We start from the raw sequence: 21,585 nt of genomic DNA on the forward strand, positions 1-21,585 counted from the left end.
TATTGCCAAGCACTTAAAAATACTATACCAGCTGGCATTTCCACCAATAATTTATAAGAATTCTACTTCCCTGCATCTTGTGGGTTGAGGTTTTCATTGAGAACTGAAAGCCTGTTGAGCTGTAAGTGGTTACTATACACAGGAATGTGATAGAGAACCAGCAGGCCTCAAGAGGTCTTGTCTGCAATTTGGTACGCCCAGAGCCATTTTAATTACCCTTCTTACGGTTCTCTCATTTAATGATTGGTAGTTCTCTTCACTGTTAAGAGTAGCTAAGTATTACCTTCTATAAAAATAATCTAATGAAATTAGGTTATAGATATCAGTAGAGAATTTTATAAGCTATCACATTTTTATTGGAACAGAAATTACTGTTTTTCAGTGACATAATCATGCTATTGTTGTATAAGAATTTCTTGTGTTTGTTTTACTATAAAATGAGTAATTTCCTAAATCTTTTAATCAACCAAAATGTGAAAAGGTAATTTTTTATTGGTGAATAAAACTACAAGTTTTAGCCCAATTGATATGTATTAATTGGGAAGGAATGTGTTTGGGTCCCTAATACTTATTCAGCATACAGGAACCTGGTCACTTATCTCTGAACAAGTGTGTGTAGGTGGAATTGGTTTCCTTTATCTACATGATAGGAGTTGGGTGCTAGGAGACAAATAGTCATGAAAAAATTGTTTGATGGCATTGATTATTATTCTACCTAGCTAAAGTCAGAAATAAAAAAAAAAGTTTACATTAACCTTGAACACTGGTACTTTTTGCTCTGTAGGGTTTTTTTTTTCATTAGACGTGATTTTTTTTTAGGCATAATGGAAATACAAAATTAGAAAGAAAATTGAAGTTGACATGGTTGATTTAGTAGGCATTTATGCCTTAGGAGTCTTTCAGATAGTTTTAAAATTGTCTCTCTAGTATCCTTTTGAAAGAGCAGAAAAATTCAATCGAGGCATCAGAAAACTTGGAATAACACCAGAGGGACAGAGTTACCTTGATCAGTTCAGGCAGCTCATCAGCCAGATTGGTAAGTGTTGGGAAATAACGTATAAATCCTAAGACTTTATCTCATGTATTAGATATTTCATACTGATAAACAGCTTATTATGTGAATGTTAGAGTTCAGCTTTATTCCACTAGAGGAATTTTCTCTTCTTTTATTACCAAAATGTTTTCAGGTTATGATTATTGCTGCAGAAATAATTGATTGACTGTGGGACTAATACAAGTTAAATAAAACCTGTTCAATAAAATAAAAAATATATTTAGTAAGTAACTCATTGCAGAGACCATGTCCATAATTAATACTCAGTTGGTAAGAGCTGAATAAGATGGTACAAGTTGCTGTTTGGAGTTTCTTAAAGGAGGTTCCTTCAGATTGCAGTCTAAATGGGAAGGTATAAAAGATTTAATGAAAAGTTAACTAATAATTTAAGTTAATAAGTTACTTATACATGTAAAGATGGGATATTGAATATTAGTTTTTATACTACATCATTTCACATTTATGCATATAATTTCTTGTATTGTCCTTATGCCATACCATGTAATTTTTTGAGCTTGTATTCTGAAATATATTCCAGTATATTTAAAGTAAGAGGGACATTTATAAATAATCATAGATATACAAAATATTGTATTTCTATAAGTTTTTCATATAAATCCTCTCTGTAAATTTCTACCCAATAAACCTGTGAGATAAGCATATAATTATATTTTAAAGATGAAAAGAGAGGAGCTCAGAGAAATATGTAAGTGGTGTTTTATTATATTCTTCACAGTTGTAGACGCTGAAAAGTTAGTAAATCTTTATTGGCTATATTTTGGTAAAATTATGCCTTCTGAGATTCATTCATTCATTTGTAAAACATTTATTAAGAATCTATTATACCATATACTTGGCTTAGTGATGGGGATACCAAAGATGAGAACGTTTGCTCAAAAGAGGCTTGAAATTTGTTAGTGGGAAAGACATTACAACCACTTAGTTCTGGAGTAAAATCACTCATCAGTAGCTTAAATTTTATAAATCAATTTGTTTTGCATACTAGGCATTTCTGTTAGGCTTAGTACAAGAAATCACTTATCAGTAGCTTAAATTTTATAAATCAGTTTGTTTGCATATTAGGCATTTCTGTTAGGCTTAGTACAAGAACTGTTACAAGAACTTAACCTTCATAAGTTTTTATTTTAAACTACTTAATATGAGATATTGCCAGACAAGTATTATTTTCTTTAAAGAGACATTTGATGTCATATTAACTGGCAGGCTTCTGGAGCAGTAGTTTGAGAATCTGATAAAAGCTCCGGATTGAGTCATCCAGAACAGTGTCTGTATATACACATATGTCTCCAGTTTTGCATGTAACGTATGTGAATTAAGATCCTTAATGCTAGGGTTCATGGATCACAGAAAAAGAGCTGTTCTTCTGGAGCAGTGTTTCTTTTCTTTATTTATAAGAAAAGTTGTAGGTTTACATAAAAACACACAGAAAACACAGAATTCCCATGTATCCCCATATTATTAACACCTTGCATTAGTGTGGTACATTTGTTAGAATTGATACAAGAATATTATTATAATTATGCTATAAACTATATAGTCCATGGTTTACATTAGGGTTCCCTGTTTGTGTTGAGTGGTCAACAAAAACTGTTTTGTTTTTTATAGTAGTGTTTCTTAAACTTTTATTCACATACTAATATTGCAGTTTTTGCCCCATGTAATAATTACCTGTATTTTTATTTATTTTGTGTTTTTATATTTTTTAAAAGGATAATTTTGTTCTAAAATAACAGTTATCAAATCATAGGTTTAGTGTGCTAGTCATTTTTCCCCTAATACACATTAAAATACATGTTCATTAGTGTGCCATCTAACCTCACCTGGGGTACCTCCAGGACGCATACCACAGTTGGGAAATATTATCCTTCTTGCTTTGTTCCAGTATTTTATTCTTTCTCTTAGAAAATACAAATTCTTTGTTTCTGCTTATATCCCTATAATGTTCTTATGAATTGAGAAAAGGAGTAAAGAATCTCATAGCTGGAAGCATAATGAAAAGTCCTTTTCTTTAAAATCCTGCCTGATGAAATTATACCATCACCACTAACATTTATTGAACATCTCCTGTGTCCCAGGGCTGTTCTTGTTCTTTTTATTTATGTGTTTTTGCTCATTTAAAACTTATACTAAAAAGCAAACAAATAAACAAAAAACTTACAGCAACACTAAGAGGTAATTATAATTTCCATTCATGGTTTCTGTGAGTATTTATTGAGGACAGAAAATGTTTCTAAGAGCTGGTGATATACATATGGTGGCAAACAAAATCTCTGTCCTTATGGACTTGATTGAACAGATGAGGAAACCCAGCACATCGTTGCTACTAAGCTCTTGCTGTGGGTCTTAGTAGCTAATAAATAGCAGGGTCCATATTTGATCCAGGTAGTCTGGCTTCAGAGCTTTGCTCTTCACCAGGATTCTGCTTTTTGCCTCTCACTAACACGTTTTGATCAATTCAGACATTGATCTGAATTGAAAGGGAAACAATGAAATAATATACTGTTTTTCTAAAATGCACGTTTTGAAAAAATAAAACATTTTAATACCATTTCTCAAGTTGTGATATACCATAAAACAGGTTCTGCTCTGTAGGATTGTTTTAAAACATCAGATGCAATGGTGTATGTAAAACATACGTTATTATAATGCTTGTGAAATGTTGACCGCTCTTACCTTTTTATCTGTCTTCATTCCAAGTTATTTCAGTTCAATTCAACAATAGTTACTGAGTTCTTACTATGTTGGATCTAGGGATAGTGGAGGGAAGAAGACAAAGGCCCTACTCATAAATCTTTCATTCTAGTTTGGGAAGATGCGAACAGGAGGATATATTTTGTGTTTGCGATAAGTGCTATAAAGAAATAAAAGTAGAGCAGCTAGATATAATGAGGCTTGGGTGTGTTATTTATGCAGTGATGTTCAGGGAACACTCTGAGGTGGTGACATTTAAGCTGGGATTTAAATAAAGTGCCATATTTAGGGGAAAAACATGCTGTACAAAATGGAGTCTGCTTAGCAGCTTTTCAGGTACAAGAGAAGCTGGAATAGAGTCAGTGAAGACCTGAGTGGTAGGATATGACGTCAGAGCTAGCAGGCTGCACGGTCATGCAGGGCTACTTTGACCATGTAAGGAGTTTGGATTTTATTCTAAGATGTAAAGCCATTTTAGTCTTCTTAGAAAAGTCATGACACGCTCAGGTTTAGTTTTAAAAGAATGCCTAACTGCTGTTACATAGATGGGGGGGGGGGAGGTGAGGCATGGGACATGATGTTAAGGGTGGAAGGACGGAAACCAGGAGGCCATTGGACGGAAACCAGGAGGCCATTGCACATTGCAGTGGTCTATGTATAGGTAGGAAATGGCATTGGTTTGGAAAAATAGCTGGGAATGTGGTAATAAATTGGATTCTGATTATTTTTTGAAGGAGAACCAACATAATTTGCCCACCGATAGCAGATAACATATGAGAGGAAAAAAAAGGAGTCAGGGATGTCTCCAAGGCATTTGACCTGAAGCACCTGGAAGAACGGACTTTCCTTTTTCTGAGATAGGCAGTGTAGCTGGGTGTTATGGCCTTGAGTTTGACCAGAACATACTAAGTTTAAAATTCTTCTTAGACATGTAGGTGCAGGCATTGGATAAAAAATACTCGCTTATAGATAAAAATGTGGGGAGTTATCTAATAAAGCTTTCTTGATTTCATTCCCAGCAGTATGTCTCTTTGTATGCATGTGTGTGTGTGTGTGCCTGTGTATGCGTGTGCACGCATCTGTGTGTGTGTGCCTGTGTATGTATGCGCATGCATGTGTGTGTGCCTGTGCGCGTGCGCATGCATGTGGGTGTGTGCCTGTATGTGCGCATGCATGTAGGTGTGTGCCTGTGTATGCATGCATTTGTGCCTGTGTGTGCATGCGCATGCGTGTGTGCCGTGTGTGTGCGTGCGCATGCATGTGGGTATGTGCCTGTGCATGCATCTGTGTGTGCCTGTGTGTGTGTGTGCATGCATCTGGGTGTATGTCTGTGTGTGTGTGCATTCATCTGTGTATGCATGCACATGCGTGTGGGTGTGTGTGCTGGTGTGTGCGTGTGTGCCGGTGTGTGCGTGTGCATGCATCTGTGTGTGCCTGTGCGTGCACATGCATCTGTGTGTGTTTGTGCGTGCGCATGCATGTGGGTTTGTGAGAGAGAGGGTCTCAATGTGAGAGTGAAGAAATTCTTAATATGTTAATTCTAAAATATTTGATGTTTTTCTGTAGATGCCATTTTCAAATTTTTTTATATTAAAATTTTGTTTAAAAATTTTTGTTTAAATTTACATTTTAAGTGCAGAAAAATTTAACAGTTTTGCTTTTTATGAACAACTGAATTAAAACAAGAGAATCATTTGGTACTTAGGAGTGGACACTTTGTAATTGACTGCTATATGTAACTATTATTAGAGTTTAGCTGTATTTATATAAATATCTGTTTTTTTGTGTGTGGTTTTCAAGGTAATGCTATGGGCTATGTACGAATGATAAGATCTGGTGGTCTTCATTGTAGCAGCAATGCCATTAGGTATGGATGCAAATATCATTTTTGCCTTCTTTATGCAAATTTTAAAATTTAGCTCATTCAAGTCTATCTTTATTGGAAGTGATGTAGGGAAGGGAAAGTAAAGCCGTTAATTCTGTTAGTTAAATGTTTTGTTTTGTTTCTCCTTGAATTTTAAGACAGCAGCAGACCTTACCTTTGAAAATGTTTATGTTAAGTTTAGAGTTAATTTTATCAGTGCAGTTTAGGAATGGCTCTAAAGATTGCTTGATTTTGAGGATTAAAATGATTAAGAGTCACCTTTGAAACTGAAGTCATGAATTAATGATAAAACTGAAATATAAATTTCTTTCCAAGTATATAGTTGAAAAATTTGGTCCTACGTCATTGCCCCGTTCATATCCACATCACTTGCATATAATTTACTTGCCCTAATAAATTGCTTTTCAAATTATTATGTAGATTTGTCCCTGATCTTGAAGATATTGTAAATTTTGAAGAACTAGTAAAAGAAGAAGGTCTTGCTGAAGAAACGTTAAAAGCAGCAAGGTAATCTAATTTTTTTTTTCAAAGAGAGAAAGAGTTTATTATCAGGCACCTAGTAGGAGAGCAGATGGCCTAGCAGCCTAAAGTCTGTCTTAACAATTTTATTAGAGAAAAAGATGGGCAGGGTTTAGAATACTGAGCACAGGGTCTCAGATCAGATGACGTGATCGGAGGGGAGGTGATGACTGCACATGCGCAGATTGAGAGCGGGCTGAGTCACAGAAAGTGCGTGAGAAGACGGCGGCGTGAGGGCTGGTGACTGGGTTACAGTCTGAGCTACTGCGCATGTCAGGCGGCCCACGTGGTTCCGTCCGGTCTCATCAGCAAGATGACTCAGGGCTTGGGGTGGATTAGTTCTGGGCTGACCCAAGACCCTTCATTATAATTTTGAAGTAATCTAAATTTAGAGATTTTAAAAGGGTATGTTGAAATTAGATAAACATTAAGGAGAAGACTGGAGGTTAATGTATAAAATAATTTACATGTCAGGGTTTTTATTATACAAGTTAGGGTTTCAGATTATGAGAAAAGATTTTTTTTCTATTTTAGGACTCTGGTATTCTGAGCTCTTTCCAATGACATTAGAAAGGGATCTTTTAGAGCATGCTGTTAGTGTGATTGTCACTAGCCACATGTGGCTAGTCCAAATTGAGAGGTGCAGTCTGCATACAATTAATTAATTAATTAATTTTGAAGATTTAGTACAAAAAAGGAATAGCAAATAGCTCATGCATAAAATTAATTTCACCTGTTTCTTTTTACTTTTTTCCAGTGTGGCTGCCAGAAAGTTTAAAATTAAATATGTAGTTTACATTATGTTTTTATTTGCCAGCACAGTTCTAGAATGCCAGTCCCTCTTGTCTGTTCTAGAGTGGTGCTGTCCAGAATGGTGGCCACCATCACCTGTGGCTGTTGAGCACTTGAAATTTCAAGGCCAGAGAGACTGAGGAATTTGACTTTGTTTAATTTAATTTAATCTTAATTTACATAGCTAGTGGGTATTACATTGGACAGTGCAGTAGTGATTTTGTAACATAATTTGAAACTTGAGTGAGGGATGCAGAATTGATAAGAATTTATTTGGAAAACTTGATTTTCTTACTATTAATTATAACAATTTATTGAATCAGGCCTGAAGGGGTACCCCGGAATACAGTAGAAATAATTTGAATATGAAAAAGAAATAATGTGGAAATACATTAGATACATTAAATAAAAAATGAATTCATGAGTCATAGTGATAATATGAAAGGTGGGGATAAAGAGGTTAAATTCCTTTTACAGAAGAAGACCCCACTGATAAATTTAGAAGGGATGAGAAAACTTAGGGAAAAAAATTCACCATTTTACAGCCACTGTTAGAATACTTGAAGTCGGCATGAAACATTGGGTGAAAAGTTGTTGAAGAACATTCAGTCTAAAAAGAAATATCATCCCACAATTGCTAATTAATTACAAGGGGGAAACATGTCTTTACAATGGAGAGATTGATGTGTACCACCTTAAGAAGTGATCAGCTCAGCATCGCCAACAATGAGACAGCCTGATGCAGCATGATGGCAGATGTCTACGTTGGATTCTTGCCATATGTGTTTCTCTGAATTTAATTATGAGGAAACAGTCTGAGTGATCCAGAATGTGGACATTCTACAGCATACCTAGCATAGACTCCTAACAAGTGTCAGATGTCACAAACAGTGAAAAAGGCAAGGAGGCTGCTCTAGATTAAAAGTGATTAAAGGAGATTCAACAACCCACTATAATGGGTGATCCTTAATTGGATCTAAAATAGGGGAAAAATAGCTACAGTAGACATTTGAGGCATAATTGGGGAGATTCGAATATGGATTATATACTAGCTGATACTGTATTTTATTGGTGTGAAATCTTTTGTGACTTTGTAGGCTTAGTTCTTGGTGGGTTCATACTGAAGTATTTATGGGTGAAACACAAGGTCTACAACTTTGAAATGTTTCAGAAAGAGAGAAAATAAATGTGACACTATGTTAAGTGGTGAATCTAATTGAAGGATGTATCTGGGTGTTCATTATACTATATTTAACTTTTCAATAAGCTTGAAATTTTTAATAATAAAAAAATTAGGGGAGGGCTGGCCACGGTGGCTCAGCACACAGAGTTCTCATGCCTGCCATGCCCATTGAGACGCGGGTTCACTTCCCAGTGCCTGCCCATGCACAAAAAAAAAAAAAGGGGGAAGAAAAAGAAAATATACCAGAAAATGTGTGCATATTTTTTATGAATAAGACACCAACACAGAAGCTTTGTTCTGAAATAACCAATAAGTAGCTTAGTTCTCTGCCAAATTAAGGAAGTTACATACAAGTTAATAAGCCATTTGAAGTCAGTATGCCCTGAAAATGATGAAGATAATCATGGCTTGTGTATCTTATTTATCTTTTATTGCCTTGGTGACAAAAGAAGTACTGTGTGTCTTGAATTTTTGCTTTCCATTGGCGACAAAAACTCTGTCGGCAGTCTTTAGAAATGTCTTGTTTACTGCTGTAGCCGGGCCTTGCTTCTCCCTTTTCTAAGAGATTTGGTGAAGTTCTTCTGTACGGTTCTCAAGTCCGTTTCACTCCAGATGTGCCAAAGGACAAGCACTTGACTGATTTTCCAATTTATAGCATAGTCTGAATTTTCCCTGTCAAATTACTTTATATAGAAGAGTTTTATAAGAATTAAGTTAAGTCTCGATCCAGTTTGGTGGGTGGTAGGTGTTTTCAGCCTTATGACTGAAGTAGATTTTTAACACATGTCATCCAGGAACCATTATATAAGGTAAATGTGGAAATCCATGCTCTTTAAGGTAGTGCTTTTCGGAAGTACAGATCATGCTGCAGGAGGTGTTTTAGGGACTGAACTTAAGATTGGACAAGCTTCTCACTTGCTCTGGAGGTGGACATTGGTAAATACCTGGAAACACTGTAGAATCCTTGTGAGGAAAGAGGCTGTGAGGTCTCTGATTTTGTTTGTTGTTGTGTCCCCTAGTGAGTAAGAGTTATCTTACTCTTACTCATTGCTGCCTTTGAAATAAGAAGTAAAAAGTAGATATGATAGATAATTTGTTGCCATATCAAAGATCACTGAAGAATATTAACTTTTTATTCAAGCCAAAAAAAAAAATTCTGTTTTATAAAATTTACTTTTGAGCAGAATTAAAATGTATTTCTTGGTGAAGGATATAACTTTACCTTTTTTTTCCACAAAAAAGTAAGACCAGGGCAGTTATTTTAAACCTTGTTTTATATCATCATGATTCCAATAAAATAAAATGCACTGGATGAAAAATTCTTAGCTTTAATCCAACTTTCCAAGAAGTATGTGACTGTTCTGTAGCAGTGCTTTCTCAAACTATCTGTGGTATGAAGTCAGTGTTTTAAATTTCCGATTGGCCATAGTGTAGTACGTTTTTATTTGTATTTTACTTTAATGAAAATGAATTACTAGAAAAATCAGATGAAAAACCTCAAAGATGTATAAAATACTATCCCAATGTTTTTGTTAGATTCATCAGAAATAATTACTCTGTTAAGTTGCTATGAAAGTCTCTAAATATATGCTCAATTTCTATTTTTATTTCATCATAAACTGGTTACAGATAGTTCAGATTAGTACTGGTCTGTAGATGCCCTGCTTTAAAGAATGAAAATAAGGAATTCTCAGGTTACAGTTATAGAAAATTTTACATATAGAATTAGATGCAGGGTTGTATCAGATATCTGGTAACTACTGTGTTTTATGCTTTTAGATTGAAGGCAATTTTGATAGACTGTCATTTAGCTTCATTTAACAAATAACTTATTTAGAGTACTGTTCTAGTTTGCAAGCTGCCGGAATGCGATATACCAGAAATGTGATGGCTTTCAAAAAGGGGAATTTATTAAGTTGCACGTTTACATGTTCTCAGGCCGTGAAAATGTCCAAATTAAAACAAATCTATAGAAGTGTTCAATCTAAGGCATCCATGGAAAGATACCTTGGTTCAAGAAGGCCGATGAAGTTTCTCTCTTAACTGGAAAGGCACATGGTGAATATGGTGACGTCTGCTGGCTGTCTCCAGTCTTCTGGTTTCATCAGGCTTCCCCAGGGGCATTTTCCTTCTTCATCTCAAAGATCTCTTAATGCATGGGCTCTGTAGCTTTTTCCAAAGTGATTCCTTCTTAAAGGGCTCCAATAAACAACCCCACCTTGAGTGAGTGGAGACACTTCTCCATGGAAACCATCTAATCAGAAGTTACGACCCACAATTGGGTGGGTCACATCTCCATGGATAATCAAAAACTTCCACTGAGCAAAATTACGTGAGGATTGAAAAACTTGGCTTTTCTGGGGTACACAAGATTCAAACCAGCACAAGTATTATGGTGTTCTAGAATTATATATTTACTGATGATATTAGGAATATGGTAAAGAGTTAAAAATTTTGATAAAGTGGTAATGAGAACTTAAAAGGAGATTGAAGTCAGACAGTGGAATATATTCTTCTAAGGTTCCCTATGGTAGAAACTGTCTCTGGTAATGATAAGGCCCAGATTTGTCCAAGGGAGTGGATGGCTGATAGAAAGTGAAATAAAAGTAACTGCAGGCAAAGTCAGGAGTTTTGGGGTTATGATACCACATAGCTTATCCAAATGGACAGTGAAGTCAAAAGAATGATGGAGGGGAACTGGAGCAGATATTAAAGTCCTAGATAAATGTGGGTCAGAGGATAAAGAGGGCACTGGAAGCCTGCTTTCAGAAGGGAGTAGTTAGGTGGTAGTATTGGACCATGTGAGAGATTTCTGCCTCCCAAGGGTGGAGGAACCAATCTGTAAGGAGCAGCAGCTGTACCTGAGGGTTACAGAAGAAAAAGCCTCTGATCAGTCTCTGAAGGTTGAAAGGAGTGCTAAATTCTGAATTTATTTAAGGGACATCCCTAAATTCATTTAAGGGAAGGACATGTAAATGCAGCATTAGGTGAAGAGATTTAAGATGAAGAGGAATTTATTTACAATGAAATGGGGTTTTCCTGGGCCCAACGTGTGAAGAAGAAATACAAAATTCTCTTAAGTTCCAAGATGCCTTACATACTCTATTTTAGGGACTAGGTTAATGAACATTATTATTTAATTTCTGCCCATAGGAAAATGAATTCATTCTGAACTCTAACAGTTAAACGTCACAATGTTTACTATTTTGAGTGCTCTCATGTAACATGATGAGAGATGAATTTAAAAAGCTACACCTTCTTTTAAGAAAGGAACCAAGTAAATTCTTTTTTGCATTTTAGGCATTTGGATTCAGTCCTTAGTGATCACACGCGAAATTCGGCCGAAGGCACAGAATATTTCAAAATGCTTGTGGATGTTTTTGCGCCAGAATTTCGAAGGCCAAAGAATATACATCTCCGAAATTTCTATATCATTGTTCCTCCTCTGGTGAGTATCTCTGGTACCTAAAATGAATCCTTAAGCAACAACAAAAACAAAAAACAAATTAATAATAAATAAATCCAGTGTATTTGCCCATGAAATGCATACAGACTATATTGCTGACTTTATTTTTGTAGATGAAACCAAATCTGATCTCAGTGAATGTGGATTAGAAATTTTGCTTATTAGCCATGCTGAATAAAAGTTATTTATGGTTAAAATAGATTCTTTTCTGGTAACAGCTTTCAGAGAAATCTTAGTGTGATAAATTACTTGAGTGCATACCAATATATGTAGACCATATTATCTTTGGGCAGAATTACACCTTTATAGCAATGAGAGTTATTTTTTTTCTCTGAAAGTTTCTATAATACATGTAAAAAAAATAGTAAGTGTGTAGCTCTATAATCTAAATATAGCACTAAGCAGATTAGCTTTTGATTACAGAGCAGTAATTTTGCAAATCATAGAGAGAAACGAGAATATAGGTTACCAGGGCCCGGGGTGGGGCAGGGAATAGGGAGCCGTGCTTAACTGGTCGAGTTTCCGTTTGGGGTGACGGGAGAGTCTTCGTTATGGATAGTGGTGGTCGCAGCACAACCTTGTGACTGTAATTAACACCACTGAAGGGACATATTTGAAAGTGACTAAAATGGAAAAATTTAGGGGGTTTTTATGTTACCAGAATCAATATTTTTAAAATCCATAGAACCATGCAAAATGAACAGTGAACCCTAATGTAAACTATGAACTTCAGCTAATAGTTTAATTATAATATTTTTCATCAACTGTAACAAAAGTACCATACTAATGCAAAGTATTAATAATAGAGAAAACTGTGTGTGGTGGGGGGTGGGGAGGTAATTGAAAACACTAATTTCTGCATTATTTTTCTGTAAAACCTATAACTTATAAAAAAAGGAACTTCTCATATTATTGCCTTAACTGTTATTAACACATATCTTACATATTATAACTATTATCACCCTTTGAAAACAGCTGATGGTCCATAGACATTCACATAGTGAATTTTCCTTTTTACTGTTTCTGTTCATTACTTTTTACTGTTTCTGTGTATATATATGTATTGTTCTGTATCATAATTATTTCATAATTATGATGTAATAGAAGTGTCCATATTCGTCTGATAACATTGTTTATCATCTTAAGAACACCTCAGACTGGAAGGGAATCTGATGTAGGCGTACTTTGATCACGTGTAGTTAACTTAGGGTGATTCTCAGCATCCTTCTTGAAACTAGAAGGGTGATATACTCAAGCAGTGCATAGTAAACGTTGATGAACCATTTGTTTGCATAGAGAAGGGGCTGACGTTTTATAGGACAGCTGTCCGAATTCTGTTAGTGGTGAAGAAAACAAAATGGGTTAAGAGCACTGAAAAGAAGTGTAGGACATGATATCTGTATGGAAGTTGTTAATTTTCTCATCCCCCTTCCTGTAGAATTTAAGCTAGGTTTTCCATTTGATAAAGGAGCAAAAAATGAACATGTTGCTAGTAAATTGATGTTTCGTATCTAGAGAAAACTTGAAATACTAGAATACATTATAAGCCTAATCCTAGGTAGTTTTATTAAAATATATCCCATAGCCATCTTTTGAGCATATTTTCACATTGCTTTACAAGGTATTTTAAATTAAATTTTTTCTTTTTCAGAGCTACTTATTTCTTTGGCTGCTTTCCTTTTTTTTTTTCTTCTTTTTGAGGTGAAATTCACAAGGGGATAAATGTTTTGGTAAGGCTTCTTTTAACTGGATGAATACTCTGCTGTAGTCTTCCAAGAAAGGCCCTTTTAATTTTTGTGTCACTTATCAAGTCATGTGGTCTTTGAACTTTGGGGACTATTTTGCATGTGAGTGCTGATACAAATTTCCACCTAAGTAGATCCATGGCATGTCACACCATGAATGTTGACTCTGGAGGAGGAGTACCTTTCCTGTAGAAATAGTTTTAGCTCTGGACTGAAAAGCTGGAATGAAATGTCATTTTGTTCTTTTCCGTATAAATCAGTAAAACTTGCAGCCAATCTGCCGAATTTCCTTCTTGACCTCAGCAGATGAACTGAAGTTTTGATAGTGTTAATTCAGGCTCAAGGAATTATCTGAATCTTGGTTTGTGTAGATTTGCAGTCTACATGCAATATTAACTAAATCAGATAGCTTTTGCAGTTTTCTGTGTGTACATAGGCTGCCCACTCCCTTCCCCTTTCCCCATACACATCCATTAGTTTTTGAACTTTGTAAGCTGGCATTGAAACATTACAACCGTGTTTTGTTGCACCAATTTTTAAAACTTTTACAGTGCAATACGTGTTGTTCTGAAGCAAACCAAAGGTAAATTTCTCATGGTTCTTGCCGTCTGCAATAGCAGCATTCGAGGGAGAATAGAATCTTTTATACATTTGTAATAGATAAAAAATAAACCTGATTGCAAATACTTTCTTTTTTTAAAATCTTAAACCATGTACCAAGTTTTTGGTTCAAATTGTGTAGCATAAGTTAAATTTAAATTGCATTCTATTAACCGATATGAGTATTTCTGTAAGCATAGTTACATTTAAATAAACTTTTGGAAATCATAAAAAAAAAAAAAAAAAAAAGAGGTGTAGGACACCGTTCTCTAGTTCCAGGAAAAGACAGTCATAAATGAGCTAGCTACAAAAGATTAAAATAATAGTTGGTAAAGATGTCACAGATATGTGATTAATTGCCAAATAAGTGTTGTAGGCAATAAAAGTGAAAGTGATATTTTGTTTCCAATAGGTTATAGCACTTATCACATTGTATCATAATTATTTTTTAAATACGTCTCTTTACCCCTCATCCCTGTGTAGTCCATGAGACTATTTAAATTTAGATTAATCGACATTTGATAAAATTAAGAGTGTATTTCCTCAGGAGCACTAGTCAGATGTAAAGCACTCTTGGCCCCCTGTGTCCAGTGGCTGCTGAAGTCGACCATCAGTGCCAACAGCTCTGAGTAGCGGCAATGTCACTCTTGAGTGGGAATACTGATGGTATTCTTCCCTTAAATTTTTTATTGGAAGTGCTTAATAATGGCTGGTGTATGGTAAGCTACAGTAAATCTTTGTCAGGTAAATTATGTGATAGCTAAGGTATTTTGGAGGACTTGAGTGTCCAGAGGAAGTGCTGTTCTGTTCAGGTAGCGCCGTTCTGCTCCTTGCCCCCGCGTCCCTGCACAGTGCTGGGCCAGCCATTGCACCGAGTTCTTATGGAAATTATCTCAGTTAATTCGCACAGCCCTGAGAAATGGGTGCTTTCGTCATCTGCTTTTCCAGATGAGCGCAAGCCTCAAAAAGATTGACATGTTCCAGGTCATGTAGCTATTAAGTGGCAAAACTAGAATGAAACAAACCTTGTGGTGTGACAGGTACATGAGATTTGTGGCAGTGTGTTTGTTTAAGGAAGTGTGAATAACAGTCATAAGAGGCATGAAATTTGGACTGGGGAATTCAGTCTTTATCCAGAAGACACTGATCCTTTGTAACTAGGACCACGAGTAGTAGTGTTTGAGGGTGGAAGGATGTGTGTGCTGTGGTGAAGCTGGACTGCATCTGTCTCCAATTGCTCTCCGTATGTGACTTCGTAAGTCTCCCAAGCCTCAGCACCCTCGTTTCTGAAATGTGGATGATGTTTATTAGCAAATAATTTATGTAAGGCACTATGCTAGGGTTAAGTGATGACTGAGGGAGTATTCCTGTTTAAAGGACTTGGAAAGAGAAAGAGCCATTAAGAGAGATTTATACAGATTTTTATCCTTACCAAGGAACTATTTCTTTGAGCAAATGTTTCGAATTAAAAGGATAGATTATAAGTTGCAAATATAAATTGATTTATAATTTATAATTTTGGGAACTAAATTCTGAAGTTTTCTTTAGCACATTTTTTTCCTAATATGTATTTCTTTTTAGACTCTCAACTTTGTAGAACATTCTATCAGTTGCAAGGAGAAATTGAATAAAAAAAATAAAATTGGAGCTGCTTTTACTGATGATGGTTTTGCCATGGGTAAGCTTAATGAAATTGTTTTCCTATTAATTTCATATTCACTTTATAATGGATTCTTAGGAATATTTGTTAGAGAACAGGTTTATATGTTTTTATAGATGTGTTTTTCACAAGCAGTGTTTACTGTTTTTTTGCTGAGCCATCTGGTTGACAGTGTTGTTTTTCCGTCATTTACACCTATCACTGTCCTCTTGGTATTACTAATCACTTAGTCTGGTTTGACCTAATGCTAGGTTTCGCTTTTGTTGTGGTTTTACAGGGTTAGCATCTTGTGTTTGTTTTGTCGTGTTGTGGTTTACAGGGTTAGCTTTCTCTGTTTACCTCAAGAGGTTTTCCCACCCTTAGAGTCATGTTTCTCCAGGTGAATTTGTGGCCACTTTTTATGTTTTTCTCCCTGGTTGGCACATTAGTTGGTTGGTTAGTTCTTTATTCCTTGGCATCTTTTTCTTTTTTTAATAAGGAAGAATAAAGCAATGTTGATAAACTTAGTCACCTGTGCTATAAAATGTATAACTTGAAAAAATGTTAGTTCGAGATGATTATTTTAGTGATAGAAGTTATTGGTGAAAGAATAGACTAAAACTACTGGACCCAATGCAGTTTAACTGTAGTTTTGTTAATGACTGCAGGTGTGGCTTACATTCTAAAACTTTTGGATCAGTACCAGGAGTTTGATTCACTTCACTGGTTCCAGTCTGTTAGAGAAAAGTACCTGAAGGAGATAAGAGCCGTTGCTAAGCAACAGAATGTGCAGTCAGCTAGTCAAGATGAGAAACTGCTGCAAACCATGAATCTCACACAGAAGCGTCTGGATGTCTATCTACAGGTAGAGGAGAGTAATGGTCAAATAGACTCGATTGATTGATTGATTGATTTGGGCATGGGCAGGTTCACCGGGAATTGAACCTGGGTCTCTGGCATGGCAGGCGAGAATTCTGCCTGCTGAGCTACCGTGGTCCACCCTCTGATTTATTTTTTGATAGCCATTACTTCTTGATATCTGAGAAACATAACCCATACAGTAATCTCCATTTTAACAAGTGAAATAAATAAGTAAAAAGAGTATTTTTTAGAATGAATGATATTTGGAAACCATGGGACTCAGATATTGAGAACAGTTTACTTAGTTCAGTTTCTGTATTTATGATTTCTACTTAAGCTTTTAAAAATAATAAAAAATAGATGTTAAAATATAAATACTTTTGATCCTTTAATTTTTCAGCTTTTATTTTAAATCATTTTTGCTTACTTAGGAGTTTGAGTTGCTGTATTTCTCACTGAGCAGTGCGAGAATTTTCTTCAGAGCAGACAAGACTGCAGCTGAAGAAAACCAGGAAAAGAAAGAAAAGGAAGGTCAGTGAGTGGTTTAAATTCAGAAGGACCAGTAAATCTTTCTTGAGTAGTAGATGCTGATGCTCCATCTTATCTGTTCAGACTTTTCAGCTTTCTTGTCCTTCTGGAAAATAACAAGACCTAGAAATGCCTCTACCAAAAAGAAAAGCCTATGTGGATCATGTGTGACACTGAAAAGAGGTTACAAAGATTATGTACTTTAGGCCCTTACTCAGTTTCATCTTCATGTAAATGAAGTTTAACAAGCCGAGGTTTGTTTTTTCACCCTGGACCTCTGTCAGATTGGAAGGAGCCAGTTAGACGAGGAGCTGCAAATGCGGCCGGGTTGTCAGCAGAGCTGCTGAGGAATACAGCATGTGGGCCGGGTGTCATGCATGGCTAGAGCACGTGGGCCAGGTGTCATGTATGGTGAGAGCGCCCCGGCCGGGTGTTGTGCATGGCTAGAGCACGTGGGCCAGGTGTCATGTATGGTGAGAGCGCCCCGGCCGGGTGTTGTGCATGGCTAGAGCACGTGGGCCGGGTGTCATGTATGGTAAGAGCGCCCCGGCCGGGTGTCATGAGTGGCTAGAGCATGAGGGCTGGGTCAGCTAGAGTGTCCTGGCTGGGTGCCGTATCTGACTAGAGCATATGGCCTGGGTGTCATGCATGGCTAAGAATGTGCAGGCCAGGTCAGCTAGAGCGTCCTGGCTGGGTGTCATGTATGGCTAGACCGTCCTGACTGGGTAACGTGCACAGCTAGAGCACTCGGGTCGAGTGTCGTGCACGGCTAGAGCACGTGGCCTGGATGTCGTGGCCTGATGTCATGCATGGCTAGGATGTCCTGGCCGGGTGTTGTGCACGGCTAGAGCGCACGGGCCAGGTGTCGTGTGAGGCTGCTGAGGGCAGTTCCTGCACACCTGCGTTATAGCTGTCCTAATGCACCATCATAGTCATGAGCTCCAGCTGCTAAGGAACTGAATTTTTGTCCATTGAATTCCATATGGGATGGTAGGAAAGCACTTACACATCTCAGCGCTTGAGAACATTGCTCAGTGTTTTGCTCCTAATTTCCCCATGATGCGTTTCTCTCCAATTTGAAATTTAGGAACAATTACTTTCCCTGAGGTTCAGCCATTTCCCCTTTTATTGTCATTGAATTTATGCAACACATTTTTCTTTTGGTATGCTTGAAAGCTCAAAAATAAGTAGAGCCACTCCGTTCATCCTTACAGATTTCATGTTTGCCCTTCTCTCTCTTTTCTTAATTGTATTTCATAAAATTTCATGTTTTTATTAACCTTATTTTATAAGTCAATTAAAATTTTAAATATACTTTTTTTTCACATTGAGTGAGGTGACTCATTTGCAGACCTACTTACGTGAACACCCTATTCTTAGGTAGTTTGTATAAGTTACATGTTACTTAGGAGCATATTAGGGCATTTTTGGAATCTAGACTGAATAAGTAGTATGCATGTGCTTGTGAATTATTTCAGTTTGTTATCAAATGAAAATTGCATGTATTATCTTTAAGTTCATTTTCAAGACTAAGAATATTTAGCAAAGCCCCTTGGAAGAATTTGAATTGAGTATAATAGAAATTGTGAAGAACCTCCATTATTTCCTATGTACTTTTTTCTTAGGCATTTCATGATGCCAGAACCTTGTCCAGTCCATGTGATTGGACAGCTGTTTGGATGTATTGGGTATTTGCTTTAAGACCCAAAGCATTAAAACAAAAGGAAACAAAACCTTCAGCTCGTGGCAGTGAGACTTCCCAGTTTGGTCCATCCTCCTTAAGCCGTTCTCTAGGGATCTGATGTATACACCACTCAGAACGCCTGGGTTGCTCTTCTGTTGTAAGACTCTGTTTCAGTAAAGGCTGGTCAGAGACGTAGTCGTAGTTGCTGGATACATTAGTCAAATAGTTTAATCTGTTAATGAAATATGTGCACTTGACATTTTGCCCAGAAAGCCAGTACTTTGTTCTCACAAACATAAGTTGCTTTTAGAAATAAATTAGATCTCCAAATGGCCAGTGAGCCACTCTGCACACTTCGGGTGTGTGAGCGTGCAGTGTGTTCCAGCAATCCAGCGCTCACTGTGGCCTGTGGGGCATGTGCCTTCCTTAGGGAGAAGGGCACGGAGCCCCTCAGGTGAGGGCATTTGTGCAATGAGAACGTCTGCCCCAAATGCAGCTTGGACCATTCAACTCCAGACCCCCATTAAAAACCAGTTGAAACTTTGTATTTGCATTATTTAGTCTAGATTTTTTTTCTCATTTAAATGAAGATAAATTACATATGTTTTTTGATATTAGAGAAATATTTGGTGGATACGTTTTCATACTTTGAAATTTAGCAACATAGCTCTGTTTCTTCTCAAACTGTATTATTTTTAAATTCAGCTTTTCAAATGAACATAAATGCATGAATATGTCCATTGTTATTTTCAATTCATGCCTCCAGAAGACACTAAAACGAGCAATGGAGACCTGTCCGACAGTACTGTACCTGCTGATCCTGTTGTGAAATGATGACGATGGTATGAGCTGCCCATGTGAAATCATCAGAATCTGTTAATAGTGTGGCCACTACACTGTTACCTGGATGGTAGTAAGCTGTTGATGAATTACTTCTGGGTTACATCTCTGGGGAATATTTAGATACTGCAGCTTCTGAAGGCAGTCTTCTAAACTTTTCCGTTCTTTTTCCAAAACCTACTTTCCAGAGGCTAAGAATGAGATTTGAAAACTGGATTTTTTCTGGACTTGAAGTTATAGAAAGGCAAATCCAAATTCTTAAACTGCCACCTTAGCTCTCTTATAATCTATGTGAGAATTCATAATTTGTATTTACATAGGTCTTTGATTCATATTTGTCTGAAGTCATTGGAAATTCAATGCATATAATATGTACAGCCAGTAAATACATGCTTTAAAAAAAGGAATTGAGCCTAAAATTCATGATGCATACATATCATTATTATAAAATAAATCTATGAAGATGGCTTTGATACTAGAGATGAGGCATAAATCTGTTAGGTATTGTATGTACCATATAAACCAATGGTTATTCATTCATTGTTAATTTCTTGTGACTCACAAGAGCTGCTCATATCTTTGTTGAGACAAATTACAACTAACTAGTCCACATGGCTTTGAGAACATTTAACCTTCAACAGCTGCTTTAAGATGTACTTGCACTCAAGATGAGAGAAAATTCAGATAAAACCATAGAGTCCTGCTTGAAGCTTCACTTCTGGTTGAAGGCCTTGTGACCAGTGTCAGAGGAAGTGAAATGAACTCTCATTTCTCCATTCATTTCTCTGTTAAGGTTGAGTTGAAATCTTGGTGGTGGTTTGGGCAGACTTTTTAAAAATGCAAGTATAAGCTAAGACATCAGAGTGAATCATTATTAACACTGAGAATAAAGTTCTAGTAATGAAATCATTTATTGATTTAAAAAGTACAGGAAGATTTTGAGTAAATTTAGTTTCTGGCAAGCTACTAAGCTTTATTTTTGTCAAGGTTATGCAAGTTAGTAACTAAAATGGCTACTTGTGGCCTACCTATATTCTTTTAATAAAATAATACCTTTACAGTGAGTTTTGAAACAGTTAAAAACTTTAAATGTAATACCGGTATCATTTTGGGAAATGTTTGATTTTTTTCATTGTACTTGCCTGTTCAGCATTTCTTTGGGTAAATCCTAGAAGTAATTCTGACATTCTTTGATTTCCAGCATTGAGAATGGGTGTCCAGTGCTCTGTGTTTATTGGTTACAGTCAGGGTAACTTTCCAGCCCAAGGTAAACACTTTCATTGTAGGAAATTTTGTTTGTTTATGTAAACCTGATTTACAGAATTATGGCTAATGGATAGATTGAAGGCACTTAATATTCATAATTCATACTAACTGTAGAAATAGCCCTAAAGCATGCTGCGTAATTATATTTTCAAACGTTTTCATTATTGTATTTTATTAATGATCTTGTATTTGACTATATCAGATTAGTCACCATTTCTGTTTTTCTTCTCTACTCAAAATCTTCCCCTTTAATTGACAAATTAGAATTAGAAGAGAATCAGATAAACTCTCTTCTGTTCATTATCCCCACACATGTAAATTATTTTATTACATACTACATAAATTTCACATGCTTACTTCCTGCATACCTCCAATCAAGAAGAAAACGACAGATTATTATTTTGCCTTTGTCACTGCAGTCTGGACAAATTATGATAAATTCTTATATTTGAAATAAAATCTCTGAAAAGATTAAGCATATTTAAATGGTATTAAACTTCAGAGTTACAGGGATCAAGTATATTCACACTTAATATATACATTTAGACAATGCTATTCCTTACTAACATGTTATTTTTAAATTGTTTTCAGACGTACTAATATAATTTAAAAACTAATGTGAGCATTTGTTAAAACTCACAGAAAACTTAGTGATATTCAGATTCTCAGGAATTAAGGACTAACTGTAGCATTGTGAGTTCTAAGTAACTTGTAAAAGATGTAAGTTTGTTAACTTCTCTTGAATGTCCACCCAGGCCCCTGTTCTAAGAATAAACTATATGTTTAAACATCAATAAATGTAATTTCAGAA

General features: G+C 36.1%; 1 protein-coding gene across 4 annotated transcripts in view; it reads left to right on the forward strand.

Moving 5' to 3' along the window:
- Nucleotides 1-21,585, forward strand: part of WASHC4 (WASH complex subunit 4) — a 102,042-nt gene extending 80,457 nt beyond the window's left edge. For 2 of the 4 annotated variants that reach the window (XM_077111894.1, XM_077111895.1), the window contains 8 exons: nucleotides 928-1,036; nucleotides 5,567-5,633; nucleotides 6,072-6,158; nucleotides 11,446-11,593; nucleotides 15,538-15,634; nucleotides 16,264-16,460; nucleotides 16,888-16,987; nucleotides 19,435-21,585. In XM_077111894.1, coding sequence (XP_076968009.1) covers nucleotides 928-1,036; nucleotides 5,567-5,633; nucleotides 6,072-6,158; nucleotides 11,446-11,593; nucleotides 15,538-15,634; nucleotides 16,264-16,460; nucleotides 16,888-16,987; nucleotides 19,435-19,502 — 873 coding nt within the window. In that variant the 3' untranslated portion in view covers nucleotides 19,503-21,585. Of the gene's footprint in view, nucleotides 1-927; nucleotides 1,037-5,566; nucleotides 5,634-6,071; nucleotides 6,159-11,445; nucleotides 11,594-15,537; nucleotides 15,635-16,263; nucleotides 16,461-16,887; nucleotides 16,988-19,434 lie in introns of those variants that run through there. The other 2 variants (XM_077111896.1, XM_077111897.1) reach the window with 2 other exon arrangements.

Source organism: Tamandua tetradactyla, chromosome 7 (genome assembly GCF_023851605.1).
Source record: "Tamandua tetradactyla isolate mTamTet1 chromosome 7, mTamTet1.pri, whole genome shotgun sequence".
Lineage (NCBI taxonomy): Eukaryota > Metazoa > Chordata > Mammalia > Pilosa > Myrmecophagidae > Tamandua > Tamandua tetradactyla.